This window comes from Magallana gigas, chromosome 2, assembly GCF_963853765.1.
Source record: "Magallana gigas chromosome 2, xbMagGiga1.1, whole genome shotgun sequence".
NCBI classification, from domain to species: Eukaryota; Metazoa; Mollusca; class Bivalvia; order Ostreida; family Ostreidae; genus Magallana; species Magallana gigas.
In genome coordinates, this window is record NC_088854.1 from 30204820 (window position 1) to 30224404 (window position 19585).

A 19585-nucleotide genomic window follows, 5' to 3' on the forward strand; every position below is an offset into this window, starting at 1 on the left:
ATTTAATTTCCTTTTCAAGTAAATAAAAAGAATTATTAAAATAACCTGTTTTATAAGTGAAATTGTTTGTTAAAAAAAAAAAACATTTCCACAAAGATATTGACAGGGTGATTGATTGAGCTTTTCTCAACCTCACCAAATAATTGACATTCAATTCATACAATAGCTATTAAAAGCTGCAGTGTAAAAGTTTCTTTTAGTTCATATTTTGTTGAAAACAAATACCATAATACATTGAAATGACTATAAGAAGAAAATCATTTTAATTATTTATTTTTTCAAGAGGTAGTTGTAAGTAGTGCAGTAAAATAATACATAAAACTTATATTAAACAAGTTATAATTAAAAAAATGAACATTCATGTATACATACATATATTTTTTTTTTATTGTAAACATGGTTTAATGTATTTGAATATTAAAAATCTTCCGAAATATAATTATCTGAACATAAATTTTAAAAATGCTTTTTCATAACTTTTAAAAAACGAAACACCTCAGCTATATATATAAATATATAAAAAATAAATAAACAAAACAACACAAGTCAATGTTGAGTATTTCGTGAATCCCTTTCAAACAACTGATTTTCGCTAATACTTTGTTAGTTCCACAGACATTAATGGAATTCAATGACAAAATGCTGGTCGCATGGAAAAGAAAGGTTTACTTTCACTTTTTCTCTTCAGCTTGCTCCATTGGTTGGTCTTTTTTCTCTTCTTTATTCTGCTCAAGTAATTGTTGACCCGTGGTTTTCTAAGAGATTGAAAATATGCTTTAGTTCCCCAAAATTTAAATAAAATATTCATAAACGAGAAAAACACCAGCTGCTTGTTTATCATTACAAAATTGAGATTATATGGATGTTCGATATATTCATACTATAGTAGTAAGTTCAATTAGAAATTCTTGTAATTTATTTTCCAACACTTACAAACAGAAGAATTCCAAAAAGAGAATGTTCGTCAGAGGCGAAACAATGCTTTGGCGATAAGAGGGTACCATCTGCATTGATACCAATGCATCGACCATGTTCCACAGTTGATTGAAGAGATACCATTAGTTCCCCACTCAACACCAACTGAAGCTTGGCCTCAACCGGCACTTCGGCTCCAGCCTCCTGTAACCAAAAGTAAAATAAAAGTTTGTACTTTTATGTGAACAAAATCAATAGATCTAACCAAAATTTTCAATTCAAACCTTTAAAAAAGTTGACAAAATCAGATCAAAAGGACCACTTACCACATGGATGACTTTAGTTTCTCCATCAACAATTCCTAGAAAATTATTGTAGTTGTAAAGATGGACTTGGTTGTTTCCGTCGTTGAATACAGTCCATATCGCTGAAAACAACAACAAAAAGAATATTCAAAGCTGAAATAGATGAGCTGTATCATGGTTGTGAAAAATCTTAATGAAGTTTTACTTACCATTCCAGGCCTGTGGCCCGATGTCCCCTTTACCCTCCACTATCAGTTCACCAGACGGATCCTGCACAATGTGGAGCGAATGTCCACTGGCCTTGGAAATGAGCTGGATTTGAGCTCCAGTTACGAAATTGGCCTTGACAAAAAAGACATTACTTAGTTTCAAAGGAAAAAACAAAATTTCAAATGAGTGTATTTTAGCTGATTAAACATTGAGAAAAATTACCAGGGCTGGACCAAAGTTGTGTTTGTTCCATTCACTCTCGAGAAAATTTCCGGCTGCTTCTATTTTTTCCTGAATAACATCACCGACTTTCTCCAATTTGTCTTCAATCTTTTTTATTATCCCAGGCTGCATAGAATTGTACAAAATATTTATAATGACAGTGAATTGTGTCGTTAATTTAAATAATTTTAATGGAACTTCAGGTATATCTGTATTTATAAAATCCTAACGTTAAGTATCACATAACGTTACTTTTTTGTTTACCTTTTGAGCTGGGTAATCAGTTTTCTTTTTGGCTTGAGAATTGTCTGCCATATTTGAATATCTAAAAATGCAATGACATTATCCAATTTTTAGTAATACAAAATTTACCCATTGCCTTTTCAATAACGATACCAGAATGTTTTTAATCACATTCATCACGTGATTGACCTATATATCGATGATATACGAGAACTTTTGAGAAGCTTCTCGAAGGGAAACGCATGTCCGATAACTCGTCGTTGTCTTAGATATTTTGTCTTTTTTAAAAATTATCATAGAAAAAAATAAAATGAAATTTAAACATTAGAAATTTTTTTTGTTATTTATGTAACGAATTTACCAATAAAAAAAATTAATATTATATCTTACAATGATTTATCAAATGCGCCTCTTGCATTCAGAAAACAAATAGTAATATAAACATTTTTGACTAACGCTTTTCATAAAATTAATGTTATCTTTACCATTATTGCATATAGATATTTTTTTGTTCGCAGATTATCTTTAAATGAAATTGCAAAATGTATTTTATTTATCTACAGTAAACTTTAAGTACTCACCGATTCTGTAGCGGCTTTTAAAGTGTGTGTCGATTTTTGCTTACTACGACGTAACCGTTGCTTCTACGCATTTATTTTGTATCAGGTCAGTGCGGAACTGAATCAATGAACTTAAAGATAGATAACTCCTCCTTTAGAATAACGGCATATTACATCGAATTCAACCAAGCATTTAAATTTGAAGAAAAAAAAACCCTCTTTTAAATACCTTTCAAAATTTCACAAAGCTTTAGTTTTATCTTGATATTTAACAATACTGTCTTTAAAAACATGTAAATTCTTTAAAATCACGATATTTAGCCTTTGATTATAAGAGACAAAATATCAGATACCTAAAGGAAAGTTACTTCAATAAATGTTTAATATATAACCACCAATTTGAATCATATACATACATTCTTTAATTGTTTATTTGTTAACATCACGATATTAAAAATTGTACTGTTCTTTTACTGTGTAAATCGGTTAGCGCTGAGCCAGCAGATAATTTCATGACTTATGATATAACAAATGAATATGCAATAGTTGAAGAAACCTGTTAGGGTGGTGATCTGTTTAACACATACATGTATAAGTCCATTTTTACTAAGGCATCTATAAGGATAAAAAAGTTCATTTATTAACTCAAAAGATGATAGAGCAAATTATGCAACATAATGTAATGTTAACTAACTAAATAAACGGAACATTTGTAAGTGAACAGTTTCACACAAAACATTCAACTTTGTTACATGTTAGTTTTACATGGCTATCATCAAAATATCTCTCAAAGATGGGGCGTTCTCTCAACTATATTAAAACAATTTGATCAGCAAAAGAGCAGTACCGTAGTTATATAAAACAAAAAGAAAATTGAGTCACATGTACAGACTTGCTGCTAGTCACCGTAAAGTTGTGGATAATTAAAGGGGCATGGTCACGATTTTGGTCAAAAATCATTTTTCCGATTTTGATATCTACAATGCTTCAGAAAGGCATTTTTAATATGCAACCGAAATTTGAGTGTAATTTTTTGAGTTTTAAGCGAATTACAGAGCTTGAAATATGCTATGCAAACAAACCGTTTATTTACATTTTGAATGTTAAAGCTGAACACCGCTCGTAAATAGGCACTGTCCGCCATATTTCTCTTTCAGCACCGCTCTTCCTACACCCCTATATAAGCCATAGACCTCTTAACAGTTCAAAGTATATCGCTGTAGAGGTCTCACCTGTGTGGACGTACATCTTGCCTCGCTATGTTACTCGGGTGCGATGAAATTGTCAAGTTTTACGCACTTTTTCAAACCAGGAGAGTACTAACATCAAATGAACTGGTCATTGCATTATTTACAGACATAATATGCACATAAATAACAATTAAATGCATAAAAATCCAAAGACAACGAAAGGAACACTACACGTCGGCCACGAGTTTCAGATGTGCAATCGGGTGTAACGAAATCGAAGGGTTTATATACCAGGTACCTGTGTGACGGTTCCTATTTACGAGCGGTGTTCAGCTTTAAAGTAAAACTTTCTGTTTTAAACCTTAAACAAATGTCTTAAACGTTAGGAACTGTTATTTTATGCTTATTATAAATAAAAAGATAGACAAATAAGCTGAAAAAAGATTGAACCTATATAAACAAAAACAGGGCACGAGCCTTGTTTACATGACAAAGAATCGTGAGCCCTGTATCTTGCTTATAACTCTACGAATGACTCTTTAATTTTATTTGATCATTAGAAATGCACTTTTTAAAGCATTGTGAATAATGAAAAAAAATATGAAGAATTTGACCAAAATCGTGACCATGCCCCTTTAAGGCATATCTGCATTTTTTATTTTGCATCAGATAATTCTGTGGGTTGTTTTTTTTTTTGGTTAAATTTGAAATCCGATGAATAAACCTGCTATTTCCTCTATACAACGCTGACCGTGAAATATTCCTCGTGTTATCCACCCTTGGGTCATCTTTGATTTTTTTTTCTAATTATATGGAGTCGGTACATTAAATTCAAAGACCGATAACTGTAAATTGTTTAACATCAAATTTCTTAAAAATACCTATTTCATGGCTTTCGATAGTAAGTAAATAGGTATAACATGTTATCCGCGAAGTGTCCGTATCCTCCGCACAATAAATCATATTTACATATGCATTTTCCAGTGTCTTTGTCTGTGATAACAATACCAATCAATTTTGCTATAAACAGTCCAATAAATTCAAATGGAGTATTGTTGGTGCGCCAGCGGGGTGACACCGGTCGGCACACACTTAATATTTTAATTTTTTATCGTACAATTGCTGAAAATTATATATATGAATAATATTGAATCATTCTTTAAATATAATGAGGTGATAATTTCAGGCGAGATGTGATAAAATCTATCATAAAGCCCTTTGGGCTTTATTCAATTTGATCACGCCCTGAACGAAATTATCACATCATAATACTCAAAGAATGATTCCTTAAATAGCGCGAGAATATGTACGCTCTGTGTTAGTTTGAACAATTTATGACATTATAAAATGCAATCTTTCGGTATCTTAATTAAGCAGGCACAAAGGAAACAAGAATGGCAGAGAAAACACAATTAGCTTAAATCGGTAAATATAGTTTATTTCTTTCTGCATACAAACATTTGTGTGAAACAGTATATTGAACAAACAAAAAATGAAATTTGAAAGAAAGTATAATTTCTTCTAAACAAAAGCGTAAACTACTTTAAATTAAAATCAAAAATAAAAGAAGGCTTTAACTGGAATTTTTTTTATTCATATTATTTGTTTCAAGGTGTTGAAAATCAATCTTATATAAATTATATAATACTGAAAAATGACATCGACATTCTAAGCATAACACCACATAATTCTAAACAGTTACTGGTCCAAGTCCAGCCCAACTCGATATAAAAGGAACGATTTAGCCATATTTCCATCGTTTGGTTGGAATTGGCATTGGTCGAATTCTAATTACGATATAGTGTAAATAAGTCATCACTGATCAAAGTGTTAAGAAATTCCAGAAGAGATTATTTCTTTTTTCATAAAATATAATAAAAACCAGATTCTTTGAGTAATATATGAATTACATTTCTTTACAATGAATATAGTTTGTATATCTTTTGTTAATTTCATTTCAAAATTCAAACACTAAGATTAGCCGTAATTTTGTGTTTTATCCTAAAGAATTCGAAGTTTTTACATCGTAACGTAGCATTTGTTTTAACTGTCAGGTAGTGATCAGTATTTCAAGAGTTCTAGACTAGAAATTTTTAGATTTTAAAAATAAATGATCTTTTATTCCAGATTTCAAAATTTTTTGACAGTGAGATTGCTTTTGTTCATATTATATCTTAAAGTGCTACACTCTACCCTTACAGTTGAAGAAATAATTTTGAATAAACGTGCAAATATTATTTACATTAAAACTTAGAAATCAAAATGACTTTTGCCTTGATTGCAAGGAGTGTCATTATAGGCAAAGAACAATAAATTAACAATCATACAACACATATGAATGCTGTGTAATTACCATTTTTCTTATACAACAAAATCAGATTTACATTCACAACACAATGTATTTGATAAAAACTACAAGTTGCACACTCCAATATGGCTAACGTTAAAACCGTCACGTGCATATTCTTCAGCTTCAAGTCAGACTCTTTAGCAGACCGGTATCTATATCCTTCAAAGTATTTTTTTCGATAAGTCTCATGCCTTTTCCTGTAAATAAAAAGTATTATTACTAGCAGGTAACATTTTATTTTTTTCTCTTAAGTCAGTTAATATAAGTCATGGTCTCGGTCAATTATATATCAAATGTAATACTAGTAATTGTACAATTTAAATACTCTTTGACTCATTGGCCAATATACACTTTTTATACCTCCGTGTAAAAGGACGACAAAAAATATGCTATTTTATATAACGTGAAATGTGTATGTGCTGTTTGTAAATGGTAAAAAGTCATCCCCTATTTTTTTTTCTCGAAACACCTCTACTTTATCCATGTTCAAAGTCCGATAACTCTAATTTATTACCATCAACAAACTCTACACAACCGACATATAAACTTTTCTTCGGTACATATACAATTAAATACCTTTTTCTCTCCACAAAATCAAGTGTATTGTAACTATATCTGTAGGTGCTTCGCTTTGCATCGGAAAATTGTTGCTGTCTCGGAAACATTAACCTTGCTATCGCCTTCATAGCCAGTGAAAAATCTCACGCGAAGATGAAATAACAGCAAATATGGCGTAATCTTACTATCAAATGAATACCAAACATGGCGTGGTTATCGGAAGAAGTACAGTTCTCTGCTGCCTTCATGCTTCCATTGTCTTCCACCCCCACACACTTCTCTGGTTCCTGAATAGACTCCAGGGCTACAAAACACTCCGGATCCAGCACCAACTGAAGCTTAGTTTTTAATATATTGTGTTCAGATCCCTCTGGCTGAAAGATTATTCTGACTATTATACTAGTTAACTAATATGATCAAATTAGTTTCTCAATTTCCTTACTTACATGTTTGTTAGTTGCAATAAGTTTTACATAGATTTTTCCCGATACAACTATTACTGCCCAGAAGATTTTTACTCACTACAGTGATCACGGTAGCTTCTCCATTGACGATTGCTAGAAAGTTATTGTGATTATGAAGCCGAACCTGATTGTGTCCCTCATTAATGACCGTCCAAACCGCTGAAATTATACACAAACAAAACTCAAAATTAAACATCTCATGAATTTAATCTATTAGTATTTAACAAAATATTGTTCTTAGACCCTTAAGAAATCAAAGTAAACAACCGTTCCATTCTTGGCGTGTTACAGCCCCTCTTCCATCCACTTTGAGTTTATCAGCTTTAGTCCGTAGTATCCTCAGGGCCCGTCCACTAGTTCTAGAAACCAGCATTATCTGATTGCCAGTTTCAAAAGTACTCTGAAATTAGTCATACATATGCACACGTACAATACTTTCCATTCAAGTAAATCAGCATAAGCTATTTTCGAGATATACACCAATCATTACAAAATTAATATGTTTATTCAAAAGTATATTGCATATATGAATAAACATGAATTACCTTAAATTTATGACAAAAATATGTCAATATGACGGGGTTTTTTTGAAAATAAAAACAGACTAAACAAACCTAGTGTCTTGATTTTAAATCGTACCGACATAGAATCTCAAGAGTGTTTTCTATTATTATTGCTACTTCAATTTTGGATGCTGACATGAAAAAAATAATTGTCTCTGCATTTATATACGTATTCAAATAAAAGTGCTATAAAAATGCTTACAAAGAGAGATCCTGATTTTAGTTTATTTTTAGCAGTTACATCTCCAGCCGCATCTTCTACAGCATGTCCAATTTGGTGTTGAATATTAGACAGCATTACTAAAGGATCAACCTAAAATCCATAAAAACACAAGCTATTTAGATAGGTGGAACTATTTATTTTGCAATAAATTTGTAGCATAAAATGTGAGATAAAGTTCTGCATTAACTTTGATTTGAACCTGTTCATCTGACTCATGTCACATTTGTTTTGAAAAGCCAGTTGATAAAAAAGGAAGTATTTTAAAATTCATCAGACTTGAAGTGTTCCAGGAACTGCTGAATAATCTGTTATCAATATGCTAACCTCTTCTGGTGGATAATTTACTTGATCTTTGGTTAATCGAGACATCGTCAAAGTTCTGATAAAAGGTTTTACATGGACTGAAATATGAACAGACAAACATTTTTATTTTAAAAGCATTTGCATAAGTAGGATATCGACAGCCTTTGCCATCAGTACAAAATAAACGTTGTACATAAAGCTCTTTACCTTAACTTAAAAACTAAAAAAAGTCGGAGACACGAACGCACACTTATGAATTATGTAACCTTTTTTAAATTCTGATAAAGAGTCACATAATTCTAAAATAACGACCTAGTTTTTTTTACTTTGTCATCAATTTTAAAATCAATAGAAAATATGATCCGGGATCAGAAATTAATGAACTTCTTCCATTCAAACTGTGTACTAAAAAGAAATGCCGTTGTTAAATGGGTAAAATGGACATCTGGCTCAAAATATTGGATTACGCTTGGATTTTCTCTCTTAATTATTGATAAAGAGAATACTGCAGAAACCTAATCTAAATTCTTGTAAAAAGGTAATTATTGATAAATGTAGTTAAGAAAAAAAACTTTGCTGCATTATAACCTTTTTTCGTAGTTTTATGGAATAAAAATTAACTCTTTCAAATAATCAGTAACAAAAGGTAAAATGTGGGGGTTTTTTCAATGGATATTCTGTTTGGATACATATAAACAATGTTACTGTTGACCCGATTCGTTATCGAGCAATATGTACAGAGGATTTGATCCCTTAAAGATTGAATCATAAGCAAACACAAGCCATAATCTTAGTCTTAACCGATATAACCTTTTGACATAAAGCCTCTTGATATTATACAAAGGATTGGTAATAAAAAGATATAATATTTAAAGATAAATAATAAGCATATTGGACATTTTTTTCCAATATGTTATAGAGAAATATAAAGTAAAATAAAGTAAATTATGTCTAAGCAATTCCAAGTAAAATACACACATACAACAAAACTAGAAAACAAGCGTTTGGTATTGCAGGGGGACGTCATAAAGCAAATAAATGATATCACTATCCTTTTAAAAGAAAATAAATTATCAATTTTTGAAAATATACAGTTTTGTTACAATTAAACTCGTTGTTCACATTAAATTAAAAAAAAACCTTCTTCGATTACACTTACCCAGATAGCGGCAACAGTAACTTTTGGTTTGCTATTAATGTCTGGAAGTTTAAATACTCTAGCTGTCATTTTGATATGCAAGGTTATCGCTTTTATTGAATTTTTCCAACCTAATTCAGGAGGTCAAATAGTCTTGTCGACATTTTTCATTTCAATACAAATTTGCTAGCGTGTGTACAGCTTGAAGAAAATAAATACGTTTAAAATAATTTGAAATTAGCAAAGCAAAAATTTTAATGAGGTAGAAGGTGTCATTTAAACAAAAGACATTCGACCTGACATGACAAGAAAAACTCAAATTAAAAATATAATAAAGAGGAAGTAAAACAAATTTGCTTAAAACTCTTGAAGTTCTTGTTTATAAAAAAATAAGGATTCTTGCTGCATTTTCAATAAATTTGTTTTTTAAATATTATTTTATATCGTCAAACAAAGAGACACGCTTAAGACATTCCCCCAAACAAGCGACCAACCAGGAAGACTGTTAAGGGTGTGATCAAAATAAGATATCACAATTTCGTAGCTTTGTGATAAGTGAAAGATCAAAAGACCCATGCATAACTTATAATTCCGAATTATTTGCTTTTCACAATAGCTGCAAGCAGTGAAGAATAAAAGAAAGTGAATGAAAGAAACCTTCACTTTTGTATCATTACTTGACTTTGATTCATCACTGATTAAGTAAAGAATGTTGACTTTTTAAATATTTACACTTTTAAAGAAAAACCTTATGCTTAGTATTGTTTTACGTGTTGAAATGCATTACTTGGCCTATCAAACTGCATTTCTTCTTATTTGTGTTCTTATTGAAAAAGGTAGGTATATGTAACATATGTCAACCTTGTGTGTATATTGTTTTTGAATATTTTAACGAAATGATGCGTGCTAATCTTGAGTCACTGAAATTTATATTCAGCTCTACAACAAATACAACCAGCATACATTCATCAAAACCACCAAGGATGTCTAAATATTCCTATTATTGGTGTTGATGTATCAGGAACCTTCCTGATTACCGTTCTTTTCAAAGGATCAGCACCTGTATGCACAATGGCAAGGGTTTTTAACGGTGCAAGTCCTGTTGTTGAAATTGATGCAAATTACAAAGGTAGAGTAGCATGTGGACTTGATGAAGCCAACAATCGGGTCAACCTTTGCTTCACTAGTAGCGTCAGTCTTAGCGATGGGGGAATATATTTCGCTTCGACCTCCACCTCATCCGCTAATACCCTTTATGTTATGGGTAAGTAAAAATTATAAGATTACTTACTTTGTTTTTTATTAGAAAATAAATATTTCATGCGTTAACTTTTGAAATTTTAATCATTTTGAAATGTAAACGTTAAGTGGTTTTCGGAGATATTGAATTAACAAGACTTACAATTGCTCTAACGTTATTGTGGTTGATTAAGGAAATAAGACTATTGATTTTCTTCAAATTTCCACGTGGATTACTAGGAGTAATATTGTTATGACAAAATTTTGAATTTATAATTTTCAAATTTATCTTCGAGCTATACCTGTTCATTTTGTTTTATTTTTAAACAATACACAATCGTTTATCTTCTGCTCCATTAAAATAGCACAGCCAAGAAAACCAACCATTATTACTGAGAACACAATCATATCGGGTACAGTTCAAACTTTTACATGTTCCACAACTTCAACATCGAACCCAGCCCCAGGGCTTCCACTTACCTACTCGTGGTTTGTAAACTACGCTCCCGTCAACAACCCTCGCTTCTCTGGGACGGGCAATGGGGGACAAACACTAACCATCGACAGAGTCCAAAAACAAGATAAAGGAACAACACTTAGATGCGTAGCAAACGAAGATAAAGGCCTGACATCTGAGCATAGTGATCTGAAAACTCTTGATGTGTTATGTAAGAAACATCGAAAGCTTTTAGCGAAATGACTGAATATGACAATCATTATTTTCTTTCTTCTTTTTTTCATGATTCTCTGATTTTTCAAGCAAACACCGTTTTCAATTAAATGCCTTCTGTAATTTAATAATATGTAAATGAGTTTAGGTTGGAGGTTTATCAAACGTTTAAAATATGTTTATAGATGTTCCAGAGGTAGGTATATCCCCTGGACCAAATATATTAACCCGGGTCGATGCTGCTAGTGTCACTCTAGAGTGTTTGGTCAAAGATGCCAATCCAAACACTGACCTAGCGTTTAGCTGGACTAAAGACAGTATTCAGATCAGCAGCAGTCAAACATATACCATAATGGACGTGCAACTGTCTGACAAAGGCACTTACTCATGTACTTGTAGTAACACTGCCGGGACTTCAAAACCAGCGTTTGTCACGGTTGAAGTAAACGGTATGTTGTTGTATGTAAGCAATTTATACAAATACTAGTATGACAAATATTTATGCATAAATTGTAAAATTATTAACGTAAACGATAGCATTTTGATTTGTTGAATGAAAATAGATATTTTTCTTGATTCCTTTTTCATCGCTTGTTAATTTTGTAAAACAAATCAATTTTAAACGATGATTTATTAATGTTTACAGAGTAATATGATATCAATGTATGCCTTAGGCATAATCTTTAAATTGCTCATAAATCCATTATACAGAAATCGTTGCGTGAACCATCAGGTATATATATATACCATGTACACATTCTAATTACATGTAACTGTTCCACATTTTTACACAGAAAAACCACGTGTTTACATTCTCCAACTGTAAAAGGAAGTTATCGTCATGGCAATTTATTCCTAATTAAGATTTATTTTGATTCTATATAATATAGAAGTTTCAAGTATAACTTCCTCTGTATCAACCTTGGATGATTCAACTACTTCAATATTCCAAACCACAGGTGATATTCCCTTTCCTCCATAATAAATATAAATATAATTCTTATATCTATTAACGAACTAAATCAATCAAGATACGTACTTTATAAGAATTGTCGTCAAAATTCATTCCTATTCTGGAGCAAGCGCATAACATTAAATCTACTAGAAAAGTGCATTTCCAATTCTGTGTAATCATTTCTTTTCTTTATTAATTGTTTGAATTTTTTGCTTTGTTTTCTATAGTTTTTTTTATTTTATGTCTTATTTTCTGCTTAATTTTTAATAAGCCGGTACAAAGTTTATTTTTAATGTGAAGATTTTATACGAGTGAACTAAAATTGCTGCAAACGCTCACCATTTATTATGAATGTAAAAAGTTTAAAGTCCATCGTTTTCCTTCTAAAAAATATTATACAAAGCAAATTTGCTAATTCGTGGTTTATAATGTACTTTATTTTATTTGTTATTACCTTTCAAGAATTCCAAGGTTTAGGTATTACTTCCTCTGTACCAACCACCGATGAATCAACTGCTCTAGTTTTCCAAACTACAGGTAATAAAATTTCATTTTTTCTGAAATAATGAGGAAAGTAATACATTTCCTTTTACCATTGTCAAGGAAATATATATATCAACAAATTATTATATCAAATCACAAGTACAATCAAGTAATATAACTAGTATGCTATTCTTGAAAAGCATACGTCATAGAATCACTGTTAAGTGCTTCTTGTCATTTTAAAAATAGATTGTAGGAGAAAATTTCATTCTTTGATACATTATAATTGTTACAATTTTAACGGATTGATTCTCAATATAGTAACCTGTCTTGCAACGGCTAAAAAACATGAGAATGGTACCATACTATTCATAAAATACCAATAATATTATATCACCCCCCCCCCGTGACATAATTTTAATTATTTACTAAACACATTTCAACATAACAATTCAAATTCTATTGCACACTCGTCATATTGTATCGTAGGAAAATTATGTTATACGATATGGATGAATTTGAATAGCCAATTAAATGAACGTTGCAACCAGAATAAAATTATTTGGATACGAAAAATCATTATTTTATTCACAATATTTCTGAACCTGTACTTACCTTTACTGTGTCAAAAGAAATTGATACGTGTTCCGAATAGGACTGTATCTGTTCATCAAAATGACTTTTTTCTAGGGAATCAGTCTGTAATTGCAGGGATTCAGCAAAACAAATTGAGTTACTTTTATATAGTTAAAAAATAAGTACAGGTATAACTTAATTATATCATGTCTTTCTTCACAAAAAATTACAGAGACACCGAGTTCAACTCCCAGCATATCAACTGTCGTTGTTTCCACTAACACAATGCTGACAAATACTGACGGTATTATTTTGTCATCAATAGTCTCTTAATAACCTTTATAAACCATTTCATCCTTTATGACAAAGGCACACATGTGCATAAAAATATGTTAAGCTTAAACATGCTGCACACAACTTTAGTATGTGTTGACTTTGTAGAACTAGATACTGCTGGAATACCAAACACAACACAGTTTCTTACAACCGTCAATGGATCCAGGACGTTAGATGAAGAGGGTAAAGTGGTCTTGATTAATGTGCTTCATTTCTAGGTTATCAGGTTTTGATACATAATTTATTAAACTGAAATTGCTTGGCTGTAATATTTCATCAATGCAAGCTCAAGGAACAAAAAAACCCAGACATTACATTTAACCATATTTGTTGTTAACTGAGGATACAAAGAAACTGAAATAATTTTGTAGGTAAGACGCTTGACGCATGCTTTTATTTCCAATAAAAAAAACACATATATAGAAAAAATTGTAAAGAAGTTTTTAAATAAACTTTTGGGCATTCATTGACAAGGCAAATCTTTTATTGAGCTAATATATGATTAACTAGTAAGATCATATTTAGATGCCATAAACGTCATTGATGTATTTTAGTTTTAAAATGTAGTGATGCATGATAACGAAATTATATTTTAATAACTGAAACGTTTTTATAATATAATTCCTATTTGCCGGCTTCTGAGATCAAAATTTAATGTTCGGGCCATACAGAGAAAATTAGAAGCCAATAGAACATAAGTGTAAAATTAAAGAAAATGCAACATATATATTTTAGGAATAAGTCAATCAGTTCCATGCAATCATAAAGAACGTTCTTATTTCTCATAATTTTCAGAGGCTATCTCCAGTACACTGTTGTATGGAACAATCGCTGGGTCGTTGGGTCTGTTCTTTGGGGGATTGGTTTTATTCATAATCTCAGCCAAGCGATGTACGTCGAGTACAGAAGTATTTTGTAAAGTTTTTTATTGTAGTTCTTAAGGTTAATTTATTTCTCATCTTATAATTTTTAATTATGAAATATTAGTATTGTATTATATATAAGGTTTGACTCACAAAACTACGGAAGCCCATTTAGGACCTATCAAAGAATATTTTTGAATTTGATATAACGAATTCTTGAATTTGTTAAAACGAATTTAAATCGTTATAACGAATTGTTGAATCCGTTATAACGAATAAAATTTGTTATAACAAATTTTAGGAATTTGTTATAACGAATTTAATCTGTTATAACAAATTCGCTGAATTCGTTGTTTCAAATTTTAAAATCTGTTTTAACAAATTAAATTTGAAATAACGAATTCTTGAATTCGTTATTACAAAGTTTTAATTCGTAATTTCGGTTTTCTAAAATCGGTTATAACATATTTTCATCCAATTTATGGTAACAAATATCTTGTTTTGGGGAACAAATTAAACGGGGCGGACTTCATTTGTCCCATATCGGCGTACGACGATATGTGCCGATCAATTGATCGGCGTTAAACGGCGAAATGGTAAATGAAGTGAACTGACGTAAAAACAAAAGTGGAGGGACATATTGTCACAGCTGTTGCTGTAACCATGGTAACAGATGTAACAAATCCAAAAGACACCTTAATTTATCGGCTTTGCTAGAATTCCTACATTGATAGAAACAAAATATTTAAGAACTGCTATATATTTTCACAAAAATACCATGCAGGATATACAGAATTATTTCGACGGGTTTCTGGGCAAAATTCCCAAAATTTGTTTAATTAATGCTATCAATCAATGAGCATCCTGATTTGATAACATATATCTGTATATTTCATCTCATTTCATCTTCAAACCGTGAGATTACGCCATACTTAAAAAAAATACCGGTTTGGAATAGAATTAATTTAAGAATAGGAAATTAGTCTTTGAGTATTACTAGTCTCAAGTGATTTTGGCCGGGACGTGTACAAATCAAATAAAGCTCGAAGGGCTTTATGATAGATTTGACCACGCTCTGACCGAAATTATCAACTCATAATATTCAAAGAATGATTCCTTATTACTTTTATACTTATATTTATATCATTTCCAATATCTATACTCTAAAACAGCATTCTAAAACCACTGTTTTTTATGCATATGCTATGTATTATTACGCAGCGCAGCCAATACTGTTTCTCGGTTATGCTGTAGGACACGCCCATTTTTTTATGAAATTATTGGGCAGGGTTATCTAAGTAAAGGATATTTAAAAATATAAATATAATATTTTATATGACGTAGCCAGGCATAATAGCCAGGATGTGCGTATGCGTGTACCAACTTTTCGGTAAACTTTTGGGAGAAAATTCGAAAACTGGAGGAACTTCGAACTGATATTTGCGCAATTTAAAAAAGTATAGGAAAAATCGATTTTTATATTATAAATGTTCATTTAAAGTGATAGGAATGTTGTGTACAAAATGTTGAATAAATATTAGTATTTGAGAGAACAAAAAAGAGCAATGTTACAGGAAAACAACAGGCACTTAGCATTGGAGTGAGGGAGGGAGGTGGAGTGGAGCAGGGGCAGGGTACGAGACTACCCTCTTCAGTACACGTTTTCTCGCAGCCAACATTTTTCTTAAATTTACATATAAAAGGTGAATTAACAAAGAGTTGCCCCCCCCCCCCTCCCCAGTGTTTTTGGGACCAGGTAAAAACTGAAATGAAAGGAAGGAAATAAACTGTAAAATTGAAGTTTAAGGTTCAACAAACCCCCTACCCCCACGGATCAGGATTTTTAAATGTTTTAATAGCATAGTCTACATATTACCAGGGTCAGTGTTCGTATCACCAGGGTTTGTATACCCATAACCTTGCTCAATATTACGATTATCAGGATGTCTGTATCTATTACCAGGGTCAGTGTACGTATCACCAGTGTCTGTGTGGCAGGAGGATAAAACGTACGCTCAACTAGGACCCCACATCACCTGCTTATTCACAACTACCAAATCTGTGCACTCCGCTACAAAATGTAGTGCATTACAACCGCAAAGTGAAAGTAGAATAACTAGTACCACTACTTAGCCTTTAGAAATGATATACAACAGGCAGAAATGTATTTTTTTTAAGAATGTGCCCATCACCTGGGTCTACATACAAAAAACCTGGGTCAGTGTACGTATCATCAGGGTCAGTGTACATATCACCAGGGTCAATATTCGTATCACCAGGGTTTGTAAACCCATAACCTGGATCAGTATTACGATTATCAGGATGTCTATATCTATTACCAGGGTCAGTGAACGTATAACCAGGGTCTGTGTGCCCATCACCAAGTCAGTAGACCCATCACCAGGGTCTTAATGCATATCACCAAGGTCAGTATACATATCACCAGGGTCTGGGTGCCCATTACCAGGTTCTCAAAACATTGTTATAAGTATTGAGACCCAGGTGATGGGTATACTCACTCTGGTTACGCGTATACATGCACAGACACTTGTAACTGGGTACACTAACCTTGGTTATAGGTAAACTGACCCTGGTTATTGGTATACTGATTCTGGATATGGGTATACAGACGCTAGTGATGTGCACTCTGACTCTAATGATAAATACTAGTATACAGACCCTGGTTTAAGGCATTTATATAGACCCTGGTGAAACGTACACTGACCCTGGTGATAGGTATTGAGACCCAGGTGATGGTTACGTTGATTTCTGGCTATGTGTAAACAGACCCTGGTGTTGAGCACAAAGACACATTGACCCTCGGGATAGGTATTGAGACCCTGGTGTCCTGATGATGGGTATACTGAATCTAGTTATGTGTATAGAGAACCGGGTGATACGTACACCGACTCTGGTAGTACGTATTCTGACCCTTGTGTTGGGTATACAGACACTGGTGATGGACACACAGATCGACTTTGGTGAGGGGTTATGGATAGAACTACATGGGGTCGGTGTTTTGACCACACTTACCCCTCCCCAATAACCCCTGAAAAGAAAAGAAAAACAAAATAAATTATCCCTCTCCTCCTAACCTTGGATTTTTTTCATATTGAATCTAAGCGTAGGTGTTTGTATGAGATACAGTAATATTGGTTTATATATAAACCCAATTCTGTCTTACTGGTATATGGAAGGAAACCGTGATATTTTGTTCAGGCAGGTGGCATCGTAAAAAAGGGAAAAGAGGCGGTGGGGTGGGAGAATCGCCAACAATTCTTGACTTGCAAACAAAAATGTTTTTTCAAAAATTCGAAAATCGAACAACATGGGGGTAGCTATAGAAATGCTATGTTTACCTCAAACATTAATTTCACTGTTTATTTCCTCCCAGTCACTTTCAATTTTTAACATGCTCCGAAATTGCTTTGGAAAATGCTATGAAAGGGGGATGGGGCAACTGCATGGGGACAGGCCCCTCCCTGGCACCCCCACCCTCCAACCCGTATGTCCAAGCTATGTGTCTATTGTTTTCCTGTAACATTGCCTTTATTGTCCTCGCAAATATTTAATTCACTTTTTTTTAGTGTAAACCAAACCTATTACTTTTAATGATATAAAAATCACGGTTTTTTTGTTTGTTTTTGGTTTGTTTTGGGGTTTGTTTTGGGGGGCACCTATCATCAGTTCGAAGTTCCTCCAAGAAGCTATGGGATTTCCCCCCAAGCGTTTACCAATCCCGATGGAAAGTCGGATGCGCACATCCTGGTTATAATACCTGGCTTTGTCATATAAAATATCATATTTATATTTTTTAAGTGTCCTTTACTGTGATAACATTACAAATCAATTTTGATAACTATAGCACAATAATTTCATAAAATATGAGCGACACAAAATGGGCGTGTCCTACAGCACAACCGAGAAACAGTATTTGCTGCAATAATACATAACATGTGCTCTGCATGAAAAAAACCCACCTGGTTTTAAAATGTTGTTTTGAAGTATAGAAATAGAAAATAATATTAATATAAGCAAAAAGACATAATTCTTTGAATGTTATATTTTGGTCGGAGCGTGCATATCAAATCTATCATAAAGCCCTTTAAGCTTTATTGGATTTGAACACGCACCGACCAAACTAAATATGAATAATGAACATAAATCTGTCCATGCAAGCGTTTAAAGATATCGTATTCATCGGTAAAAGGCGATTAGAATAGCAAATTTTAAAATCGTTTAAAAAGAAATCTGACTGTAACAAAATAATTACCGATTCAACTTTCTTAATCTACGATACTTAAAATAACTATATACGTCAAACCATCAGATCTCTATCAATCATTTTTGCTGTAAAATCGAATTTATTTTGCATAGCTTTATAAGGAAATTTCCCTCGTGCTGACCTCGTGACGTCACTGAAGCCTCGTTATCGCCTAATTTCATTTTCTCTTGATTAGATTTCTAAAAGCAGATAAAAATAGGCACTTTGAAGAGGCGTAACTCCATAATTTTTGCATCTATTTCGTTGCAGTTTTTGCATTTAATTCTGGTAAATAAATTCTATAACATAAGTTCAACATTGGCTGGGCTGCAGGTACCCTTTAATAATACAACATGCTCATTTTAAAGCGTTAACTAAACAATTTTTGGAAATTTTGCGCAGAAACCCGTCGAAACAAATCTGAATATCCTGCATGGTATTTTTTGTGAAAATATATATCAGTTCTTAAATATTGTGTTTCTATCAATGTAGGAATTCTAGCAAAGCCGATAAAGTAAGGTGTCTGGATTTGTTACATCTGTTACCATGGTTACAGCAACAGCTGTGACAATATGTCCCTCCACTTTTGTTTTTACGCCAGTTCACTTCATTTACCATTTCGCCATTTTAACGCCGATCAATTGATCGGCACATTTCGTCGTACGCCGATATGGGACAAATGAAGTCCGCCCCGTTTAATTTGTTCCCCAAAACATGAAATTTGTTACCACAAATTGATGAAAATATGCTATAACCGATTTTAGAAAACCGAAATTACGAATTAAAACTTTGAAATAACGAATTCAAGAATTCGTAATTTCAAATTTAATTTGTTAAAACAGATTTTAAAATTTGAAATAACGAATTCAGCGAATTTGTTATAACAGATTAAATTCGTTATAACGAAATCCTAAAATTTGTTATAACAAATTTAATTCGTTAAACGGATTCAACA

At 32.3% G+C, this 19585-nt stretch overlaps 3 protein-coding genes across 7 annotated transcripts in view; 1 reads left to right on the forward strand and 2 right to left on the reverse strand.

Annotated features, from left to right (window-relative positions):
- LOC136272922 (cell adhesion molecule 2-like) overlaps window positions 1–19585 on the forward strand; it is a 51024-nt gene that overhangs the window by 19667 nt on the left and 11772 nt on the right. Inside the window, exons 2-9 of one of the 2 annotated variants that reach the window (XM_066076069.1) lie at window positions 10182–10508; window positions 10849–11151; window positions 11339–11602; window positions 12044–12112; window positions 12571–12645; window positions 13400–13471; window positions 13615–13686; window positions 14299–14394. In XM_066076069.1, the coding sequence (XP_065932141.1) occupies window positions 10316–10508; window positions 10849–11151; window positions 11339–11602; window positions 12044–12112; window positions 12571–12645; window positions 13400–13471; window positions 13615–13686; window positions 14299–14394 (1144 nt within the window). In that variant the 5' untranslated portion in view covers window positions 10182–10315. Of the gene's footprint in view, window positions 1–10181; window positions 10509–10848; window positions 11152–11338; window positions 11603–12043; window positions 12113–12570; window positions 12646–13399; window positions 13472–13608; window positions 13687–14298; window positions 14395–19585 lie in introns of both variants that reach the window. The other variant, XM_066076068.1, reaches the window with a different exon arrangement.
- On the reverse strand, window positions 257–2614 carry LOC105346992 (uncharacterized). The gene is made up of 7 exons (XM_011455836.4): window positions 2477–2614; window positions 1917–1977; window positions 1653–1778; window positions 1430–1562; window positions 1242–1342; window positions 934–1119; window positions 257–755 (listed from the first exon to the last, which is right to left on the reverse strand). Exons 2-7 carry the CDS (start codon window positions 1965–1967, stop codon window positions 672–674), a joined length of 681 nt encoding a protein of 226 aa, XP_011454138.3. The 5' UTR covers window positions 1968–1977; window positions 2477–2614; the 3' UTR covers window positions 257–671.
- LOC117681485 (uncharacterized) lies at window positions 5068–12667 on the reverse strand. Of its 4 annotated transcripts, none has more exons than XM_066076084.1 (7): window positions 12563–12667; window positions 8128–8204; window positions 7783–7893; window positions 7285–7417; window positions 7076–7176; window positions 6739–6927; window positions 5068–6192 (listed from the first exon to the last, which is right to left on the reverse strand). In XM_066076084.1, exons 2-7 carry the CDS (start codon window positions 8170–8172, stop codon window positions 6181–6183), a joined length of 591 nt encoding a protein of 196 aa, XP_065932156.1. In that variant the 5' UTR covers window positions 8173–8204; window positions 12563–12667; the 3' UTR covers window positions 5068–6180. The 4 variants fall into 4 exon arrangements, with proteins under 4 accessions (XP_065932156.1, XP_065932155.1, XP_065932154.1 ...); XM_066076083.1 differs by lacking the exon at window positions 12563–12667 and adding an exon at window positions 10964–11083; XM_066076082.1 differs by lacking the exon at window positions 12563–12667 and adding an exon at window positions 9266–9339.